This window comes from Arvicanthis niloticus, chromosome 6 (assembly GCF_011762505.2).
Source record: "Arvicanthis niloticus isolate mArvNil1 chromosome 6, mArvNil1.pat.X, whole genome shotgun sequence".
Lineage (NCBI taxonomy): Eukaryota > Metazoa > Chordata > Mammalia > Rodentia > Muridae > Arvicanthis > Arvicanthis niloticus.
In genome coordinates, this window is record NC_047663.1 from 38,916,896 (window position 1) to 38,938,984 (window position 22,089).

Here is a 22,089-nt window from a genome sequence, read left to right on the forward strand (position 1 = left end):
TGCTTGGGTTTGTGGTCTCTGTTTCTCAGAATGTAGAGAGGTCTTCTGCCGGAGATTAGGAAGTGGCTCAGTAGTTGAAAACCTCCACTGTTCCCCACGGCAGGTTCCAAAGAAGAGAAACAGTCCATGGTCTTAAGATATTTATTTTCATGGCAAAAAATGGATGAAAACTATACCCCGGTATTTCACAGGGCAGGCCTGGGGTTAAATACCTTTCGCAAGGAGGAGGGTGTGGGAAGGAATGTTTAATTGGCTATGCCCCTCTGGCCTTTAGGTACCCCATTAATATGGAGATCTGTGTTGAGGCTCTGTGGCCTGTAGTCATGCCCTCTACCTGTGGAAGGGCTAGGGGGCGTTGTCCTACATGACTGGAGGACCCCACTCTATGGAGGTGTTCGGACTCATGACAGGAGCCTGGAGTCTGGGAGCACAGCGAAATGCATGCTGTCCCTCAGGACCACCTGGGGTCTCTGGCAATTTCTAGCTGGTGCTCCACCAGAAACTATGCTGTCCTTTCACCGTCCTACATGGGCTGATTGGCCAACTGAGACAGACTCACATGGAGTTTTGCTAAGTCAGACTCACGTGCTGAGGCAAGACCCATGATGAACACATGAACATGTTTGGAGGGTATAAACAGATTCAATGGACAGTGAGGGAGGCTGAGCTTGGCCTGCTTATAGAGCTGACTATGCAATGCTTGTTGCTCTCATATCTTTGCTGATCTTCACTTCTCTGAAAGAGACACTGATATCTCCCAGGCAGATATCACAGGGCAGCAGGGCGCTCAACAGAAGACAAACATCCTACCCAGAGCCAGATGAGGAGCTGAAGCACCCGGAGGAAACAAGAGCACCAGGTAAAGAACTGTTTTTCTAAATTTCATCACTATTTTGGGCACCGTTCAGGTTGGAGAGTTTGAAGGATTGGGTGTATATAACAGCAAGGAGAACTTTGTTAAGGAAGTCGAGTGAGGCATTCCCAAACTTGTGGAAAGGGTGCTGGGCCTAGAACCCCAGAACACTGTCGTCTCATAGCAGCTATAAGCATCCCAGTGACATCTATGAGACTCAGGAGCCATGAGACCATACACTGTGCTAGCCCAAAGTCACTTAGGTTTGTGGTATAGGTCTCACCAATGAAGGTCAGCAGGAAGACAAACAGAAAAGAAGAAGTCATTTCTAACAGAGCCAGAGATCAGGGAATGGAACTGTTTTGGAAGATCACTAGTCACTGGAGGGAGCCAAGGGGCTGGGTGGGAAGGTTTTTGGACATGAGAATATTGCAAAGAGACTTTAGAGCCAGCAAGATCCTTGCAGTAAGAAGGTCTCTAAAAATCCCCTCTAAGCTGGGTGTTGGTGGCACACAACCAGCACTTGGGAGGCAGAGACAGGTGAAACTCTGTGATTTCAAGTGGAGCCTGAATTATAGAGCTAGTTCCAGGACAGCCAGGGCTACATAGAAAAATCCTATATGTAAAACAACAAAGAAAGACCATGAATTTGAGAGGTGGGGAGAGAGGGGGTGGAGGACAGGTAACATAGGGAATGTTCCCTAAGGAGCCATCAAACAGCAAATGTATGTGTATCCCTGTAAGAGGCTGCCAAACTAAGAACCAGTAGCCGAGGTGATGCTAGCATGCTTGAGGGAAGGTTACTGAAGAGGAAGCTGGTGACAGGTCAGGGTGCAGGTCCAGCTGCAGGCAACTTTCTCCTCTGACTGTAAAGAAGCTTTGCAGACCCTCTCCATGCAGACAGCACAACCCTCTCCGTGCAGACAGCACAACCCTCTCCGTGTAGACAGTACAACCTTCTCTGTGCAGACAGCACAACCCTCTCCATGCAGACAGCACATGAGTCCTCCTTCCCAAAGGAACACGGTTGGCTTTAGTTAGTTAGCAAAAGTTCTGTTTTGCAGTTAACCAACCGATAAAGGAGATCCTTCTGAAATATTTTTTTCAGAGTTGTAATTTTAATTTAGATGGCTGTTCTCTAGTCTTAAAACAAAAGGCTGTTGGTCACAATTTAGCAAACAGGCCCCAAAGGCTTAGGCTCTTTTCCAAATCTTAGAGGCTCTATAGTACCAGGCAAAACTAGAAAGAAAGGTAAATTCCTGCCTCATATCACAGTGTCTGTGACAAATTCACACAGTCTGTGAACATAGATGATGTGAGAAGAGCTAAAGCAATGTCTGCATTTGGTTACTAATTGCATTCCTTTAAGAGTAGAATATATATATATATATATATATATATATATTCTATATTATATATATATTATATATAATATATATATTATATATATAATATATATATATTATATTATTATATATATTATATATTATTATAATATAATTATTATATAATTATATATATTATATATATAATATATATATATTATTATATATATATTATTATATTATATATATATATTATATATATATATATATAATATATATATTATATATAATATATATATAATATATAAAATATATATATTATATATATAATATAGAATATATATATTTATATATAAGAGTAGAATATATATATATTCTATATTATATATAATATATAAAATATATATTATATATATAATATATATATAAATTATATTATATATATTATATATAATATATATGATATATAAAATACATATATAATATATATAATATATATTATATATAATATAGAATATATATATATATATATATATAGATATAGTATGAGTTTATATACTTCCTGTTTTGTTTGCTTATCTGAAACAGGATCTTATGTAGTCAAGGCTGGCACTGAACTTACTATAGCCAAGGATGTCTCGGAGCTGCTCATCCTCTGGCCTCCACCTCCCAAGTGTTGGGATTACAAATGTGTACCCATGTATCTGGCCTCAAAGTCTTAATCCTCCTGCCTCAGCCTCCTGAGTGCCAGGATTATAGGCTTGTGCTACCATGCCTAGCTTAATGTTTCTTTTCTTTCTTTCTTCTTTCTTTCTTTTTTTTCTTTTTCTTTTTAAAGATTTATTTATCTTACGTAAATACAACGCTACTCTCTTCAGACACACCAGAAAAGGGCATCAGATCTCATTACAGATGGTTGTGAGCCACCTTGTGGTTGTTGGGAATTGAACTCAGGTCCTCTGGAAGAGCAGGCAGTGCTCTTAACCACTGAGCCATCTCTCCAGCCCTTGATGTTTATTTTCATAGCAAGACCTACCACACACAACCCCAAACTCTACTTCCTCTGTTTCCCACTTCTTTTCTTAGCCCTTTGAATTTTGAATAGAGTCACTGATGTCAGCTTCTAGTTCTGCACATCCTTTAACAACTCACTTAGCTCCTGTACTAACCCACCCCCTTATAACTGGACTCAGTGTTGCTGCTTCCCAACTTTAAGTGGAAATGGGATGGAATCTTCAGTATTTTTTTTTCCATTATGGAAACTATAATGTTCCCGTTTTAATCTATGGCTCTTCTTGTTGAAAAGTCTGTTTGACAAAACTGTCCAAAAACAACGCTAGCGAAGGTTACTTCCAAAGCTGGTGGCCAGTGAGAAAGACCCACAATCCCACGCCTCAGGAGTCTGAGACAGCAGGACCCGTCTGAAAACCGTGAGCAAGGTGAAGGCTGAGGATGCGACTCAGTGGAGGAGCGCTTGTCCAGCGTGGGGAAGGCTGGAGGACCAGTTCCCGTTGCCACCTACGTATCTTTGAAAAGATTATGTCTAATGTTAAAATATATCTCCAAAAATGTATATCCTTGAAGAAAATATTTTGTGCTCTGAACTCCTCACTAATACCAAAACATGTCTGTCCCGGTTAGTTCTAGTAACACCTTCTTGTTATTGTTGGGAGTGCAGAAAATGCTCTATGCGGAGATCACCGTGAATCTGGGCAAAGTGACGTTGGGAGAAGAGAACCGGAAGGAGATGACCAACAGTTGTTTGAAAAGGCACGAGAACTCGAGCATCATCCAGGCCGTATGCGCACTGCTGAATTCTGGGGGAGGTGTGATCAAAGCCGAGATCCGAGACAAAAGCTATAGTTACAGATGCCACGGGCTGGGGCAGGATTTGGAAACTTCCTTTCAAAAGCTCCTCCCATCGGGTTCACAGAAACACCTGGACTACATGCAACAGAACCATGACCTCCTGATTTTTGTGAAGTCATGGAGCCCAGATGCCTCCAGCCTTCCACTGAAGATTTGCAGCTTACGCTCCAATTTATATCAGAGAGATGTGACCTCTGCCATCAACTTGTGTGCCAGCAGTGCCCTAGAGCTTCTTAGAGAGAAAGAGTCTAGAGCCCAAAGAGGTCCCCCTAGGTTACATTCTCAAGACCACATCCTCAGCAGAACCGTTCAGGAAGAGGAAGATATTAAGATGTGTGCCTTGGAATTTCTTACAAAAGATAAACTCAATTATAAGGAGAAGCTTAGCTTCACAGAGTCAACACATGTTGAGTTCAAAAGGTTTACCACCAAAAAGATTGTCCCTCGGATTAAAGAGACACTGGCTCACTATGTTTCTGCATTTGCCAATACTCAGGGGGGATACATAATCATTGGGGTTGATGATAAGAGCAAAGAAGTGTTTGGATGTAAGAAAGAAAAGGTGAACCCCGACTCACTAAAAACAGAAATAAAAAACTGCATAGCAAAGTTGCCCACATACCACTTCTGTCGTGAAAAGCCCAAGGTGAATTTCACAACCAAAATTTTGAAAGTTTACCAAAAAGAGGTCCTGTATGGTTTTGTCTGTGTGGTTCAAGTAGAGCCCTTCTGTTGTGTCGTGTTTGCAGAGGACCCAGATTCCTGGATCATGGAGAACAATACTGTCACAAGGCTGAAGGTTCCACAGTGGGTGGAGATGATGCTGGATATTCAGTCAGGTAAAAGGAGAGGGAAAGCATTGCTGAGGTTGAGGGCAACAGCCCTCTTGTTTCCTTTCAAGGGTATCCCGTTATCTAGTTTAGTTTAAAAATAAAACCCCAGAAATGTGCTTTGTTTATAAATACTCTCTTACAGCTGTGTTCTTTTTCTAATATGCTTAGTTCCAAAGACTCTGAATCTGATCTTTTTGAAATCAAAAAAGAATGGATTTCAATCTTTTGGGAGCAAGTTATCATATATCATTAGCCATGAATTAGCTAGCTCCCTTTTTTTCCCCCACTATAAAAGCCTATTGACAAAAATTGGCTGATTTTCCTTGTCTAAATAGAATACTTTCACTGGAAAAACAATCTTTAGAGAACACCATGTAAATATGACACATGTAAATATGTGTTTCCAGGGAAACTGTATGTGCGTGCGCATGTGCATGTGTGTGTGACAAATCTGGACCATTTCAGTAAATCTAGGAGCAAATGTCTTAAACTGCAGTCCTGAGGCCTCACAACATGGAGAAATGGGGCAAAAGCAGGTACTCTGGGGTAGGGGGCCACTCTGAGGGAGGAGGGTCGCTGGTGGTTTTACATCTTGTTTGGAGTCAGTCTTGGTGATGCCTAGTCAACCAATAATAGACTCACAAATCCACTCACTGACTTGCTTGCAGAATCAGATGCTCCCCGTGATGTCAGTCATTAGAGACTTCATGCATCATCCTTTGCCTTGTCCGAAATTTGATCTATTTCCTGTTTCCCCAGTGAGATCCTTCCCTGTTCAGTTCCATCTTACCTTGAATGAAGACTACAATCAACTGTAACCATCCTTACAGCCTGGGCTGCCCTCTTGGGCCACATGGCTGCTTACAGCCCCCAAAACTTTCTCCTCTTCTCCATCTCTCCTGGAGGTGCCTGCCTCTGCCTCCCCAGTGCTGGGATTAAAGGCATGTGCCAACACCACCCCGCCCTTCTCTTTCTTCTTACAGGTAACCTGGCATCCAACATTTAGGGTTGGAAGTAAACTCAGGAATCATCACCTCATGAGAGATAGAAATGACACTTGTTTGAAATGAATTACCCAGGAAGGTAAAATACTTGAGACCCACAGAGCAGTTCTCAGCATCCTTTGCTGTCATGCACAGCTGTGTGTGGTAGTGCAGGACCACACACCTGCTGCCTGGAGAAAGAACAATGGTAGAGTTCTTTCACTTATGACTTTTTCCACTTTCTGTATGCTTGTTTAGATCCTTTCGGCTTTCCCACCACCAATGACGGCATTCACCTGATGTCACCAGCTCTGTCTGCACCGAAAAGGCCAGCATATCTCACAAAAGTCCTGGGATATAAGGAGACCCTGCAGCGCCGTTTCTTCCCAGGTATGCACATCTCTGTTTTGTTTTCACTTGGTTTTTAAGACAGGGTCTAGCCGGGCGGTGGTGGCGCACGCCTTTAATCCCAGCACTTGGGAGGCAGAGGCCGGCGGATTTCTGAGTTCGAGGCCAGCCTGGTCTACAGAGTGAGTTCCAGGACAGCCAGGACTACACAGAGAAACCCTGTCTCGAAAAACCAAAAAAAAAAAAAAAAAAAAAAAAAAAAAAAAAGACAGGGTCTCGTCACCCAGCCCAGATTCACGAACTCCCTCTCCATTTCAGCTGAGGAGCTCATCTTATGAAATAAAGCATAGCTCTGTGGTAGAGCGTGGACCAGGTCCTGAGTGTGATACTGAGCATTGGAAAAGACACTTAGGCTGGAAGGAATGAATAGGATGTAATCCAAATCATTTTCCTCAGGGAATGTCAAATGTAAGACTTAGCAGACATAATGGTCCTCCAAGTACCACACACACACACACACACACACACACACACACACACACACACACACGGAGAGAGAAAAATATCTTAAATCCTAGTCCTCAATCTCTATTACAATTCCAAATGCATTGAATTCTAACCACTTACGTCTTTTATTCTTCAAAAGGTAAAGTGCTGAAGTTCCTTGGGTCTCCATCCTAGGAGAACTGTCACGCCTTTTTAATACAGAGGGAATCAGAGGTGCACATACGCACTCTAAAGTACATTTTCTTCAGCTTCAGCACTACTCACATTTGAATCACATCACAGAGGGAGTGTTCTGTTAATTATACTGGGATTAAAGGCATGTATCCCTCGCTTCTCGTCATTAGATGCCAGGAACCTCCTGGTGGTTGTAATAATCAGAAAGTCTCCCTACATTGTCTTGGCTGGTGAGATGCCTGGATGGGTAAAGGAGCCTACCAGCAGGTTTGATACCCTGAGTTCAATCTCTGGGTCCCACAGGGTGGAAGGAGAGAACCTACTTTTGGAAGTTGTCCTCTGACCTCTACATATACTGAACACACGCACACAAACACACACACACACACACACACACACACACACGCATGCGCACATACACATGCATGCACATAATAAAATGTCTTCAGACTTCTGGCTAAGAATTGCTATTCTAAAAGAAGATTCTCACTTCTCCCAAAGCACAAGCCTCACAGAAGGCCCTGAGAAAAAAAGGAGCATTTTCCCGGCTGCTGTGGACATCTGGGACCAGAAAGGGCTCCGGGAGCTGTTCTGTGTAGACCTCTCCCTGACAACTTCCCTTAGAGCTAGAGTTGTGAGGACAGAGAAACTGTTGTAACTGCCTCAGGAATGTTCTCTTCACAACAGGAAAAACATGGTTCCGAGGCTAGAGCCGTCCTTTTCTACCAGATTACAGGAGTAGCCCTGTGCTTTTTAAAGTTTTGGTAACTTCTATTCCCTCAATTTTCAGTGACACAGGGAAACCTACAGTTTCAGCCAGAATCCCTCTGTAAGAAGCTGTTCTCAGATCACCAAGGACTGGAAGACTTACTGAAGACACACACACACCCTTGTTCTCAGGGCGTTGTGATATTTTCAAGAAGCTGGGCTGGAGATATTGGTTTATCCAGAGATGAGAAGGTCCTATGTGATGCTCTCCTGGTAGCAGTCGGCAGCCCTCTGGTGCTCTATACAATCCTAACAGACCCCAGTTGGATTGGAAGATCAGACTATACTCAAAACACTGCCCTTCAGTTAAAGAGGCAGCTACAAACCCTTGGAGGCTACACGGGCAAAGTATGTGTCATTCCAAGGGTGATATACCTGACCAGCAGAGAGTCTGGACCTGATCAGCCCCCTGTGTACTACCCCCGACCCTACGCGCTGTCCAGCAGAGCGGAAGTGGAGGATTTGCTACAGGGCCTGGTGCTGGTCTCACTGTGCTCCAGATCCGTGCTGAGTGACCAGCTGGGCTGTGAGTTCTTCAAGCAGTGCATAGAAGAGCAAGCTAACGCCCTCTCCAGGAACCTCCAGGAAACCCGGGAACTGTTCATCCACTGCCTCCCGGGAACCAGAAAGACAGCTCTTGCCATAAAGATGGTGGAGAAAATTAAGGATGTGTTCCACTGCAAACCAAAAGAGATCCTCTATGTTTGTGAAAATGACTCCTTAAGGGATTTTGTGATGTGAGAATTTTACCATCTAAACTTTTAAAAAAAAAGTCTCTTTAGTCACAAGAGTAACTTGTGTTTTGAGTGTAAGGTTTTGCAATGCGTTCTCACTGTGGAAGTTAGCATAGTCTTCAGTTAACCACAGATGTGCTTGAGGTCTAGAATAGGAATTTATCATGGTCAATCCCAAACACGCCACGACGCTTGACATTTTTGGTTTTTTGAGATAGACTTTCTCCTCAGCTCAGGATGGCCTTAAACTCAATCCTCCTGCCTCAGCTTCCTGAGTATTGAGATTCCAGGTCCATCTGAGACTCTATATAGAAGTAGAAACATTTTCCCACAGTCTGTGGCCTTAGATCTAAAGAAAGTAGAAATGAACTTGTCTTACTTTAAGTAACTTTTTGCTGGATAATTAGTGTTTTGGTTGTCTGGTTAGTCACTATCTAGCAAGAATTTAAATTTAAATACAATTTGACTTAGTTTATAAAATATCACCAGATATAAAAAAAAATCCAGCAAAAACCGTTTAACCACATGACTGATATTGCCAGCTCTCAGTGTAGCAATTAAGTTGGACATTGTACAATTTACCAAAGAGGGCAAATTCACATTTTTTGGTTATAATTATTCAAAAAATCTTATTGAGCAGCAACATTTATGTTAGATGGTGTTAATATAATGTCAGAGGAACAAAACCAACAAAGACTTTAAATATAAACAATGCAAGTGCTGTGTTATTGGTATTATAATAAAGGCCTGCCTCACACATCTGGAGACTGGTCACTCTCCAGGGAAGGAGACTTGACTCTTAAATCATTAGGGAGCCAGCTGTGACAGAGTAATCCCAGCGTTGAGAGATTGAACAAGGGGATTGAGAGTTAGAGACCAGCCTAAAGTAAGTGAGAACAAGCGATCAAGCCAGCAATCAAAAACCAAATAGAAGTAAATGAGATGAGGAGGGCCCCGTTAGGCAAAGGGCACAGCAAGGTCAAAGGGCACAGCAAGGTGGAAGAGGTGGTTCCCTAATTCCAAAAGGGCAAGCTAAAGAAGTAGGAACATGCATGAGTTGCTTTTCAGATTTCTTTTAGCAGCCAAGCATCACAATTGGACCAGTAGAAATAACAAGGTTTCCTTTTTTTGGGGGGGTGGGGGGAGGGGGATCAAGTATTGCTATGTAGACCAGCTTGACCTATAGTCATTATGTAGCCCACGCTGGTCTTGGACTCAGGATCCCCAGCTTCCTGAGTGATGGGATTATAGGTAAAACCCACTAGACTATCTATCTAATTATTTTGTAGTAAAGATTTATTTAACCAAACAATCTCTAAACTCTGCATTCTGTCAGGCACCTTGGAAGCAGAGTTCTCTGGTTGTACTTCCTCTGTTAGTGGATTGGTCTGCAAAGGAGAATTAGCCTCTATTTCCAATTCAAAGAGTATGGATAGCTCCCGTTTTCTTTGTTTCTATGCCTGAGACCCTGTTTTCTCCTTCCTGGTTACAGGCAACAAGCCACCTGCCGAGCTGTGACCCGGAGAACCTTCATGAGGGAAGAGTTCCCAAAGGTTAAACACATAGTGATGGATGAAACTGAGAATTTCTGCAGCAGACATGGTGACTGGTACATGAAGGCTAAGAGCACCACCCATCCAAGAGCAAACGGGCCTGCAAACGAACACCTTCACCACGGGATCCTCTGGCTTTTTCTGGATCCTTTCCAAATCCGTCACGCAGATGTTAGTGGCCTTCCAGCTCCTTCCGCTCAGTTTCCTCGAAAAATGATCACCAGTGAGATCCATTGTGCTGTGGAAATTGCTAAGGTCATGAAAGCTGAAATGAAGAGGATGCAAGAAAACCCTCCCTCCAGCGGCTTTCCAGACACCCTGGCAATGTTCCAGGAGGCTCCCTATGAGGAAGTGATGTGTGCACGGGCTCTGCCTGGCGTGTGTGAGATCAAGGCTAACTTGACACCAGAACAAACAGCCAACTATGTGGCAGAAAAATGTCACAGCCTATTCCGAGAGGGCTATCTGCCCCAAGACATAGCAATTCTGTACAGGAGATGGGAAGACAGAGGGCAGTATAGGGATGTGTTGCTAAGAGCAATGGCCCGTGGGACAACGGAGGTCACCTTCAACAGCGCCGCTGATGTTTGTGCTGATGGGGTCATTTTAGACAGTGTCGAGCAGTTCTCAGGCATGGTAAGGAATATTGTGTTTGGGCTTAGTCCCGAATCTGTGCACTCAGAAGGCGTTCATAAACTCTGCTTTGCCTCAAGAGCTATTAAACACCTCTACTTGCTGTATGGAGGGAGGACGGCTTTCTGAAACTATTGTAAATCATACAGGAAGCCAAACAAGAACACCCTCCTCCCAAATGGGTGGTGGCTCCTTTTTAATATTACAAGTGAATGAATGAAGGCACATCGTTATGACCTGGAGCCGCAGAGATGTGTTTTGGGAATGGGTGACCCTACTTGCTGCGGCTGGACCGTTTGCTCAATCCACTTCTTTTTCCCAGTGGCAAGATAAGTATGATTGATTGATTCTCTGCCTCCGATCTTCCCATCTCAATCCAGCTTTCATTCTGTCACCCAAAGAGTCTAAAACAGAATGCCAATTTTATGAAATTCTTTGCTCCAGGGAGTTCCTGCAGCCCTCAGACAGGATCCATTTCTGAGACTCTCCATTGTATTTACTTCCTCTCCTGACCCCATCCTTGATCACGCCTCTGACTCCCAGCCTTTCTAATGCATTCCCTGGTCCTTAGCTGTTTTGGGAGTGATGCTAGGATATCCTTTAGACCAACTACTTGGATTGGGTGTCTTGAAGACAGCACCTGGGCTAGCATCTTATGCTGGCTGTGGGGCTCAAGCTTTACAGGGCCAGGCAGGCAGCACCTGGGCTAGCATCTCATGGTGGCTGTGGGGCTCAAGCTTTACAGGGCCAGCCTTGTTGTTTTGTTTTTCATCAGGTCTAGATTAGCCTCTTGGGGTTGGCTTTCTGCTAACTAAGGTCACAGAAGACAAACATGTGAGTGAAAGTGTCACTCAGCTTCTTTACAGTGTGAACTATGTTAGTCAGTGGACTAGGGGTGTTTTGCTAATTTGTACATACCAAGTGGTGTGAGCAGAGCCTTTCAGTCAGAGTAGCTAGAAGGGCAGCCTGAACCTGAACCTGTGGCCTGCTGTGCTAGGATGGATTGAACAGAAGAATCCCTGGCAACCAATCAGCCAATCCAAGTATACTCTCTCTTCTCTTCTCTTCTCTTCTCTTCTCTTCTCTTCTCTTCTCTTCTCTTCTCTTCTCCCTCTCCCTTCCTCTCTCTCTCTCCATCTCAATCTCTCTCTCCCCCCTCTTTTCCCTTTTTTCTCTTCTCTTCCCTCTTCTTTTTCCTTGTATTGCTACACTTCTATAATGCTACAACTAGTGTAATAAAATAATCAAGATAAAGAGATGCTTGTGGTGTGATGCTCCTAACACATTGTTGGAGGGCAACAGAATATGATCACACTGGCTTCAGAAATGGGAAAAGAAAAGGCTCCTAAACATCTCAGGACCCAGGTGTATTTTTTTTTTCACTTTTGCTTATTTCCGTGCCTTTTAATATTTTACACACATTGCAAGTTCTGCAATAAATTTTATATTCTACAGAGCTGCTTCTTCTGTGTAACTTTTTGCAGAGCATTGTCACAGTGTCATTGTGCCCAGTACTTCACATCTACCTATAGTGCTACCCTTGTATGCCCCAGCAGTGTTGCGGCCCCGAGCTGCCCCACGTTGGCACCAAAAATGTTGTGGCCCGAGCTGCCCTATGCTTGGGGGCCAGAAATGTTGAGAACTGCACTACCCCACATTTGGAGGCCAAAATGTCTCGGACCGTTCTGTCAATGTTGGGACCCGCACTGCCAAAAACCTTGGGGGCTAAATTGTCAGAGCCCACATTGCCCCAAGCTACTCCGATCTATGGGTCGGTGTTCAGCAAGAGAGAGAGTGAGGACGGAATCGAAGAATGGAGACCAGACAGAGTGTGATTCAATCCCGTTTATTCTTCAGTCTCTCTTCTTCTCTCTAAGTCCCAAGTCTTGAGTTCCTAGTCCCTAGCTTCTAGTCCCTAGTGCCTCCAAGTTCCAAGTTCTTTTTCCAAGTGCCAAGTGCCTAATGTCTAATTCCAAGTTCTTCCTCCAAGTGCCAAGTGCCTAATACCTACTAACTAACTCCAAGTTGTTCTCTCTGAAGTGTCTTATTCTCAGTTCCTAGTGTCTCTCTGAAGTGTCTGATTCTGATACTCCAAATTGTTCTGAACTCTCGTCTGCCTCTCGCCTTTTATATGTCTTACTTCTAAGCCAGGCCTCTAAGTCACAACTTTAATCATGCCCTTAGGTCTTGTCTCTAAATCTGATCTCTAAGTCACACACCTTTAAGTCTCACAAACCCAAGGGAAAATCCTGGGTATCTAAAGCAAGATGTTATCAGAGTGTGCTCAGCTGTTGTAGGCTAATGTAATCAAGTCTCTTTTCAGGGTATATGGCTCACTCAAGATGGCTACAAGGATGATAGCCACCTTCTGTTGGCTACACACACACAAACACACACATGAACACACACGGAATCATGTATGAGAACTATGAGTTTTCTTGAGTTATTATTCAGGGGATCCCAAGAGACCCCCTCAAAACAATATAGGCTATTGCTTGTTGCCCTTGGTTGCCCCCTAGAATTAGAAGGTTAGACCCTATTGCTGAAGGTGTCATGCACTCAAGACACAGAACTTGGAGGAACTGAGTTGGAACTGGCCTGAAAGTCTACTCCCTGAACTGGCTCTTATAGTATCAGAAGATGCTATGGAAGCCGCCAAGGGAGAGATGCATTTGGTAGTCCTACCCTGTTGTAAATGGTAGGACTTTACACACAACAATAGCTGGCCCGGCAAGGTACCCACAATGGTACAATAGTGACTCCTTTATTTAGGGATTACCAACAACTGTCTAATTGGATGTAAGGCCTGCTCAACAGGAGGGCATTCATGTCTAGTTCTGTAAACCTAGTCAACTACCATAGCTAGAGAGGTTGTAGACCGGGGAGAACTTACTACTGCTACTTTCAGAAACCAATAATTATAATTAAATATAATTTTAATATAAATTATAATTTGTTTTCTCAATAGCTATCCTTTTACAAATAAGCATAGTTCCTACCCCTCATCAAAAAGGCTTCTGGGGTAGTAAATGAACTGTTACAAAGATCTACAACTGTTCAAAATGCAGGTAATAAGTAACTGGAGGTGCCAACCCTACCTGATATACCTGCAATACAACTCCCAAATCGAAGGCTTCAGGAAAAATCATGAGTAGGAATGTAAATATACAGATGAGTAATATCTAGATTACATTCCTGAAACATAACAGGGAAGCTGCACTCATGAACTCTCAACATGACCAGCATGACACCCCCAGTTTACCTGCTAGTGGGGACAGGAGAAAGTCCCTTAGACAAGCTGAAGGAGAGCAATGGGTGCCGAGACAGGGAGAGTTCAGAAATGAACTGCCACACACACACACACACACACACACACACACACACACACACACGCGCGCGCGCGCGCATGCGTATGTATATGTGTATATACTCTTTTTCTGGTATAGTCACTAACACCTGGAAATAAGGTTGTTGGATTGAAAAGGTGAGATGGAGAAATAAGCACCTTATTTCTATCAATGGGAAGGGCACAGAATACTCAGTCATTTGTTAGTTTATAGCTTTGAGTGGTGGTGGTGTTAGATTTGCTTTTGACCCTAGTGCAAAAAAGCCTTGTAGTACTACACAAGCCTCTAACACTGAGCCACACCCCTAGCACTTCATTTAAAAAAGATTTATTTTTAATTATGTGTATGTGTGTATGTATTTACATATAGTGTATTTACAATTGGTTCCAAGGCACTGTACATAGGTGCTGGGAATTAAACCTCAGGTCCTCTGGAAAAGCAGACTGAGTGGTTTAATGTCTCCCTGCTGCATTACACACACACACACACACACACACACACACACACACCCAACACTCCCTTTTTGAGACAAGGTCTTGTTATGTAACTGCCAGGGACTAGGATTGTATGCCTGTACCACCAGCCTGACCAAGGTTGTGTGTATGCCTCTGATTATAAAATTGTGTACTATCACATCTCAAAAACAGAGCCTCAAAGAAGTGACTTGGACAATTGTGGGTAGAAGCATGAATCATTTAATCTTGATGTTGCAGAAGTACAGTTTCAGAGAAAAAACGACGCTGTTCACAAAGATAACTTTAAAAAGCTATTTAAAAAGAAATATTTAGAAAAAAATAATATGGTTTACACCAAACATAGTATGGTGCTATATACCTTCAATTTCAGACTCTCTGTACTATAAACTCAATGACTGAGCTAGCTATAGCCCTAAACTGCCTGATTCTGTACTTGTGGTCCTGTTTGGGTAGTAGCTATATAAATCTGCTTGTACCACCAGACCTATGGACTATAAACACTACATTTTCTCTATAGTATTAAGCAAAAATCAAAAATACAAGAACACCACCAGAGAAAGAACCCAGCCAGTCTCAGATTGGCAAAGAGACCAAACAAACCCACATACAAAGCCGTAAGTGAAAAAAAAATACACCTTGAAACACAGAAACAATAATGGAAACTAAGAAAGAAGAAGAAATAATAGCAAGACTTTTTTTTTTTTTTGACCAGGGTTATAACCCCCGAAGGGGAGCACCGTTCCTGGAGGTACTGCAATACCAGGTCGATGCGTGGAGTGGACGGAGCAAGCTCCTTTTCCAACTCCTACTTCCAAAAATCCATTTAATATATTGTCCTCGGATAGAGGACGTATCAGATATTAAACTGATAAGAACAGATACTACACTTGATCTTAGCCAAAAGGCCGAGAAGCGATAACATTCAACACGCCCACGCTCGTACCACTAACTCATACACACACTTTTACCTCACGGTGACAGACCCTCACGTGTCGATAAACATGAACTGGACACCACCTCTCAGTTTCTATCATGATCAGAACTTTTATATCATAAAAAACTGTAAAATCAAGGAAGAAAAGAGAAGTTTTCGTTGCTCTTTTCTTCCCCAGAATTCCGGGAGTCAGGGCCATGTCGCATTTGCATGCCCCGCCCAGCGCGCCTTCATCCTTCCATCTCTGTGGTGCAGAATATCATCACAATGCTTCTGGACAGACGACTGAGGACCCCGGTGCTTCCAGATTCTTCTTCGCAATTTTTCGGACCTAGAGTTGGCAACACCCACCACAAGAGGTTCCCCACCACCGACTCCTGTTATATCTAGTTCATTTTGCATCGCGGCTCCCCTTGAAATGAGATTCATGACTGAGGGGAGGGGGCCGGTGCCCTTCCTGAGAATGACCCCTGGGAATACAAATTCTGATCTGCTCAAGGGGTGGACAGAGCCTTGGAAATGGGCTTTCTGAATTTCAGCTCCTTTCCTATTTTCTGGGGTTTTGCCCTTTACCCCTAAGCTCTTCATTCATTCCTTTCCTTGGTCGTCTTGCCCATGAAGCCCAGACTGACTTGGAATTTTCGGCGATCCTCCTATCTCAGCCTAGCTCAACAGCCAGCTTCCACTCTTGTATATGTTGAGATACAGTCTTTTTGTAACCCTGGCTGTTCCAGAACTTGCTAGGTCAACCAGGCTGGCCTCAAACTCGGAAATCCTCCTGGCCCCGCCATCCTAAAGGTGTGGCCACCACACCTGACACAGTTCCTTCACTCACTTTTGGTTGGGCTTTATGGCGAAGACCTTTAATCAACTCCACACAGTCTGGTCCATGGGGGTAACCCAGCGTTCCAGGCTAGCCCTGGCTCCTCAGTGAAAGTACAGTGGGGGTTTCGGGAAGGAAGTGGTGAAGTTCATATACGTTCAAGGACACTGCTCAGGTCTCCTGGTTATTTTCTGTTTTCTTTTCTCTTGCTTTCAGGGACCCCTAGTGTAACAGAACCCCAGACTTTAGTAGGTCTCCTGACTTAGTTATGGTTTTATTGCTATGAAGACACTACAACCAAGGAAACTCTTATAAAAAGCATTTATTTGGGGCTGGTTTCTAGTTTCCGAGGTTTAGTCCATTATCATCATGGTGGGAAGCATGGCAGCGTGCAGACAGACATGATGCTAGAGGGCCAAGATTCCTAAATCTTGATTAAAAGATAGCCGTGGGCCACTCTGGGTGTAGCTTGAGCATAGGAAAGTTTAAAGCCTGCTCCCACTTGACACATTTTCTCCAACAAAGCCATACCTGCTCCAACAAGGCCACATCTCTTAATAGTGTCAAGTATTCAAACACATGAATCCATTCCTATTCAAACCACCACACATATTAGCACAACTGACTCCATGATGGAAGTACCACTCGGGCTGTAAAACTCAGCATGGAGACAGCACCAACTGCCAAAATGAAACGCAGGGCCGAATCTATCAAAGTCCGTATCGTTCTGGGAAAGTCTAAAAACACACTAGCCTTGTTTTACAGCTTCTGTAGTTCTGCTTCTGACTAACTGTTCTTGTTAACTGAAATGTGTCAACCCAGGATTTGGTTTTTGTGTTTAAAAGCTCACCCTGAAGAAGGCTGGTGCTACACTGGGATCCCGAACATCTAGTGTAGTCTCTGACCCACTAATAGAGACTCTATTGGCTTAAACCCATGGCTGAGCAATCTTCTTTGGTGACTACCCCACAACATTAGGACATTATTCCTCTCACACTGGTAAGTTTCTTCCACATAAATAGGCCTCCTTCTGATTTTACTTGGAATAGTTTCTCTTCAAATTTAGGGCAACATCATTAGTCCTGGTTTTACTCAGTTATTGATGGCCAGTGGAGGACATCAAGAGTCCATGTCTGTCTTGTCTTCTCTCTCCTTAGAAGATTCCACATAGTAAACATGTGAGCTCCTCTCGGTAGCCCCGTGTGTGAACTTCAGCTTGCTGTCACGGTGGCAAGTCTCTGATGTAAACGCAGAAGAAGACACAGTTGTGTAGGCCTGCAGCTTTGGAGGTCCCTGTCTGAGTCCAGTGGACCCTGGTACTTTTGGAGGCAGCACATGGTGGGGGGCGGGGCAGTGAACAGAACAAGGCTCTCTATCTTATGGCTAAAGGTGAAGAGATGAAGGGGCCAAAGCTGCCCACTTCCCTTCAAGATCTTCTGAGACCATACAACAAACTTCTGTTGTGCTCTGTTTACAGTATTAAGGAATTTTTTTGAGAGTCTCCATAAGGGACACACCCTCAAGAACCCAACACTCCCAGTTAGCATCACTCTGGAGGACAGGCCTTTATAACATGCAACTCTTAGTGATACTCAAGGTCCAGACTATAGCAAGCTACTCTAGTTCCCAAAAGTCCATGCCCGTCTCACAAAGGAAAGCATGTTTAACCCACCACTAAGAGCCTTGAAGTCTCAACTTCCTCTGCCACCTATCTGTGACACAGCTATCTCTTACCCTGGATAGTTCACTCTGACCACCTCTGCTTGTATTACAGTTCAGGGTCTTAATGGGGTTCCTTTTCTATGTCAGTTAAAGAATTAATGGCAGGGGAAAAATGGAAGCACAACAGGGAGGGTGGAAGGCATGAAATCTCAGACACAGCAGACAGCAGTAGCAGAATCAGTCTGTGAGAGGCTTTTCTTAGGGGTGAGGAAATACACAGAGTAAGGCAGACAGAAAACCAAAGACCCTTAGCAAAGCAAAGGGGCACTCAAGAAGCTGAAGCCCGGTCTCTCCTTGATGTCTGATTGCTCTTATGGTTTTCCAGACCGAATTTAGGATGTTCAGTTTGAGAAATGACTGGAAGAATAATAGGTTCACAAGTTAGAGGTAAGCACATGCTGGTCTGGCCTTGAACTTGTTGGATTGGTCCATGTTGCGGTAAATCTCTTGCCCATAGGGAGTCCATAGAAAAAAGACACAAGTCAATAAATATCAAATGAATGCTGCATGCCTAGATTGGGCAGATTTACCATTAAACTACACTATTCCCCGGCTAAGAGAGCTCTTAATAACTTGCGGTTTCCTAGGTCAAGGTCTTCTTCAACCTCTCTCCTTCCACCAACTGCCAATTTCCCCAACTCCAATGGCTCTCCTCCTCTTATCCTCTTTCCCTGCCTCTGGCTCCTCCCACTCCTCTTCCACTGCCCAATCACTGGCTGTAGCCTTTATTTAACAAATTTGATTGGACAGAAGGTTTACACGATTCACTCCTTCTTCGCAGCCCCTCCCAGGAGTGGAATTACCACGACAACAAGAGGCTAGGGCTATCCACCACAGGTCCACAGGTGGTGGAAGGGCCCTATTGGCAGGAGAAAAAGCTCACTAGACCTTTGTTTGAGGCAATCGACCTTTTGTGTCAGGTCAGAAGGATGACCATCTTGTCATTTTACAGTTTTTATGATCTAGTCATGGCCTGTCTCTCTACCTGTACCTTTCCCATGTGTAAGAAACGCCCTCCGAATTCTGTCTTCCCTCTTGAGCTCTATGGTAGTTTGACTATGCTTGGCCCAGGGAGTGGCACTATTTGGAGGTGTGGCCCTGTTGGAGGAAGTGTGTCACTGTGGGCATGGGCTTTAAGATCTTCCTCCTAACCGTGTGGTAGCCAGTCTTCTCCTGTCTGCCTCCAGATGAAGATGTAGAACTCTCAGCTCTTTCTGCACCATGCCTGCCTGGACACTACCATGCTCCCACGTTGATGATAATGGACTGAACCTGAACCTGTAAGCCAGCCCCAATTAAATGTTGTCCTTATAAAAGTTGCCTTGGTCATGGTGTCTGTTTACAGCAGTAAAACCTTAACTAAGACAAGCTCCATTTCAGACTCTGACCATTCCTTTCCTGGAATCCTTGCTTCAGTTGTTTACTCTTTCATCTTTTTTTCCTCCCTTCCCCATTTAACTCTTTCCCTTAAACCACTATGGTGTTTTGAATAGAAATCACCACCATCGACTCATGTGTTTGAATGCTTGGCCCATATAGAGTGATACTATTAGGTGTGGCCTTGCTGGAGTAGGTGTGGCCTTTTTGGAGGAAGAATTTCACTGTGGGGGCAGGCTTTGAGGCCTCCTACGCTTAAGCTATGTCCAGTGTGGCACGATGTCTCCTCCTTGCTGCTGAGGATCAAAGTGTAGAATTCTCAGCTTCTCCAGCACCATGTCTGCCTGTCTGTTGCCATGTTCCCTGCCATGATGATAATGTACTGAACTGTCAACCGGCCCCAGTTAAATATTTTCCTTTATAAGAGTTGCCATGGTCATGGTATCTTCACAGCACTGAAGCCCTAACTACTACAACCACCTTCCCCTTCAACCATAATGATTAGGAAATCTGTAGCCCTAGAGTTTCCAATGGGAAAACATCATTCAAGCGTGCCGGGCTGTGCAAAAGGAAAGCCTCGGATGAGGTCAAACGATGTAGATCCCTGGGACTGGAGCTCAGGCCTTCAGGCAAGGTGGCAGATATCGCTACCCTGTGAGCCATCTCATTGTCCCTCACACATAATTCTTCAACTGAGGCTTTCCAATTAGCCTGAAAACCTGACCCTCCAGCCAAGCATGTAATCTCGACTGACTCCATGTCCCTTTCCTGTTCCACTTCTCTTCCCCACACAATTACAGCTATCTTTTTAGCTGCTTCCTATTTTCCTAGATTAATCCAGCTCCTGACCTGTCACCCAAAGAGACTGCCATTAAGCAGACAGCTGCTGCTCTTGTGAACTCTGCCAATGATCCTCCCGTGAGTTCCTGCAGCCTCAAGGGTCCAACAACTTCCTACGTAGTCCATGATGTACTCCACCTACTCTCATGACATCACACTGATGTCACCGCCATCTTCAAGTGTTCTAACATGTCTCAGCCCCAGTGGCTGTTGTGTGGATGCATAATGGTAGGGCGTCCTCTAGTCCAGCTACTGTGACAGATGTCTTGAGGTGCTCATGCAGCTCTGATAACATGTCTTTTTCCTTCCTTGGTCTTCAAAGTTCTAAGCCACAATTCTGAAAACCATAATCCCAAGTCATGAAAACATCTGGAAGCATTGTCCTGGAAAAACAGTAAGAATTTTTAAAGAGAATTTGATAATGTTTTGTAAAGATCAATTATTTTAGAAACATATTAAAATGGCAGAACATTTGTTTGGCATCCAAATTTTGTTAAGTATAACTTCCCAGATTGAAAAATGAAGCTTCATCAAAGAAAGATACAATTGTATTCATAAAGACATAGATCTGAGAACAGAGTAGATGAAAAATGATGTAGATTTTTAAAATAAATTGTATTGATAAATGTTGCGGTAAATCTCCTGCCCATAGGGAGTCCATAGAATAAAGACACAAGTCAATAAATATCAAATGAATGCTGCATGCCTAGATTGGGCAGATTTACCATTAAACTACACTATTCCCCGGCTATGAGAGCTCTTAACAACTTGCGGTTTCCTTGGTCAAGGTCTCCTTCGTCTTCTCGCCTTCCACCAACTGCCAACCTCCTCTGCTTCCACCAACTGCCAACTCCCCTGCTTCCACCAACTGCCAACTCCCCTCACTCCAATGGCTCTCTTCCTCCTATCTCCTTTCCCTGCCTCTGGCTCCTCCCACTCCTCTTCCACTGCCCAATCACTGGCTGTAGCCTTTATTTAACAAATTTGATTGGACAGAAGGTTTACAAGATTCATTCCTCCTTCGCAGCCCCTCCCAGGAGTGCAATTACCATGACACATGAGATAAAGAAATAGATCAGAACAGAATATAGCTAAAGATGATTGGCATCTGTGAGCAACCCAGCTCACAGTCCCAGTCATCAGAACTATCGTGAAGGGCAACCAGTCTTCTGATGAGCTCCATCATAAGTCACAACAGTTACCACCGCATATAGAACAGCCACTGAGGGCAAATGTTGGGAAATGTTATCCTTCACAAATGTAGATGTACAATGAAGACATTTCATACATTATGAAGGAAATACCAACATTTCAGTTAAAGCATAATATTCCCATGGAAACTCAATGCTGTAAATACACTTACAGGTGTTATCTGCAGCACAAACAACACGGCGATAGAATCGTGAAAAATACAACACATCAAACCCTAAACAAACAATATCAACATCTTAAAATGCTGTTACCAATACTTCATAAGAAATGATCATACAAATAGAAAAATAGATGCCATGCTATAGCCCCATAGAGACTGCTGGCATGTCCAAAGACCAGTGGACTGTTTTACGTCCGAGAGATACAATGTTTGCCTTTAAGACAGAATGTACTCTCCTCAGAAAATAATTTTATTCAGTTTCCATATCTTTTGACCTTTCTGGAAATCACTTGTATTTAATATATGATGTTGTGAGCAGTCAGAATGTAGTCTCCCCATCCTCTGACCTTTGGTTCTGTGATTTTGGACATGTGGAAAATCTTTCCTCAGGTTCTCACATACAAATCAAGTATTTAACAGCAATAACACACAAGGCTGGATAGCAACCTCATGACAAAAACGTTTCCGTATCATGCCATCTATTTCAGCATTTTCTTTACTGACTTCTCTAGGAAGAGTGTCTCCCAAGCATTAAAGGCACCATGCATTTCATCAGCGAGAAGGAGTGGCTATGCAGATAAGAAGAGACATGTATTAATTAATTAATTAGCTAATTAA

General features: G+C 43.6%; 1 protein-coding gene and 1 non-coding gene across 2 annotated transcripts; one reads left to right on the forward strand and one right to left on the reverse strand.

The window, feature by feature from the left end:
- Window positions 1-3,859: 3,859 nt before the first annotated feature.
- On the forward strand, window positions 3,860-11,018 carry LOC117710052 (protein SLFN14-like). The gene is made up of 4 exons (XM_034504565.2): window positions 3,860-4,886; window positions 6,122-6,253; window positions 7,683-8,397; window positions 9,887-11,018. Exons 1-4 carry the CDS (start codon window positions 3,860-3,862, stop codon window positions 10,707-10,709), a joined length of 2,697 nt encoding a protein of 898 aa, XP_034360456.1. The 3' UTR covers window positions 10,710-11,018.
- Window positions 11,019-15,129: 4,111 nt separating this feature from the next.
- Window positions 15,130-15,320, reverse strand: LOC117712233 (U2 spliceosomal RNA). The gene has a single exon (XR_004607288.1). It is a non-coding gene; the product is annotated as a U2 spliceosomal RNA (small nuclear RNA).
- Between the last annotated feature and the right edge of the window lie 6,769 nt (window positions 15,321-22,089).

Excerpts from the sequence above, each read along its gene's own strand:
- LOC117710052 (XM_034504565.2), top strand. The coding sequence starts at position 3,860 with ATGCTCTATGCGGAGATCACCGTGAATCTGGGCAAAGTGACGTTGGGA. Across the intron at positions 4,887-6,121 it reads GATGCTGGATATTCAGTCAG|ATCCTTTCGGCTTTCCCACC; the intron begins GTAAAAGGAGAG and ends ATGCTTGTTTAG. Across the intron at positions 6,254-7,682 it reads GCAGCGCCGTTTCTTCCCAG|TGACACAGGGAAACCTACAG; the intron begins GTATGCACATCT and ends CTCAATTTTCAG.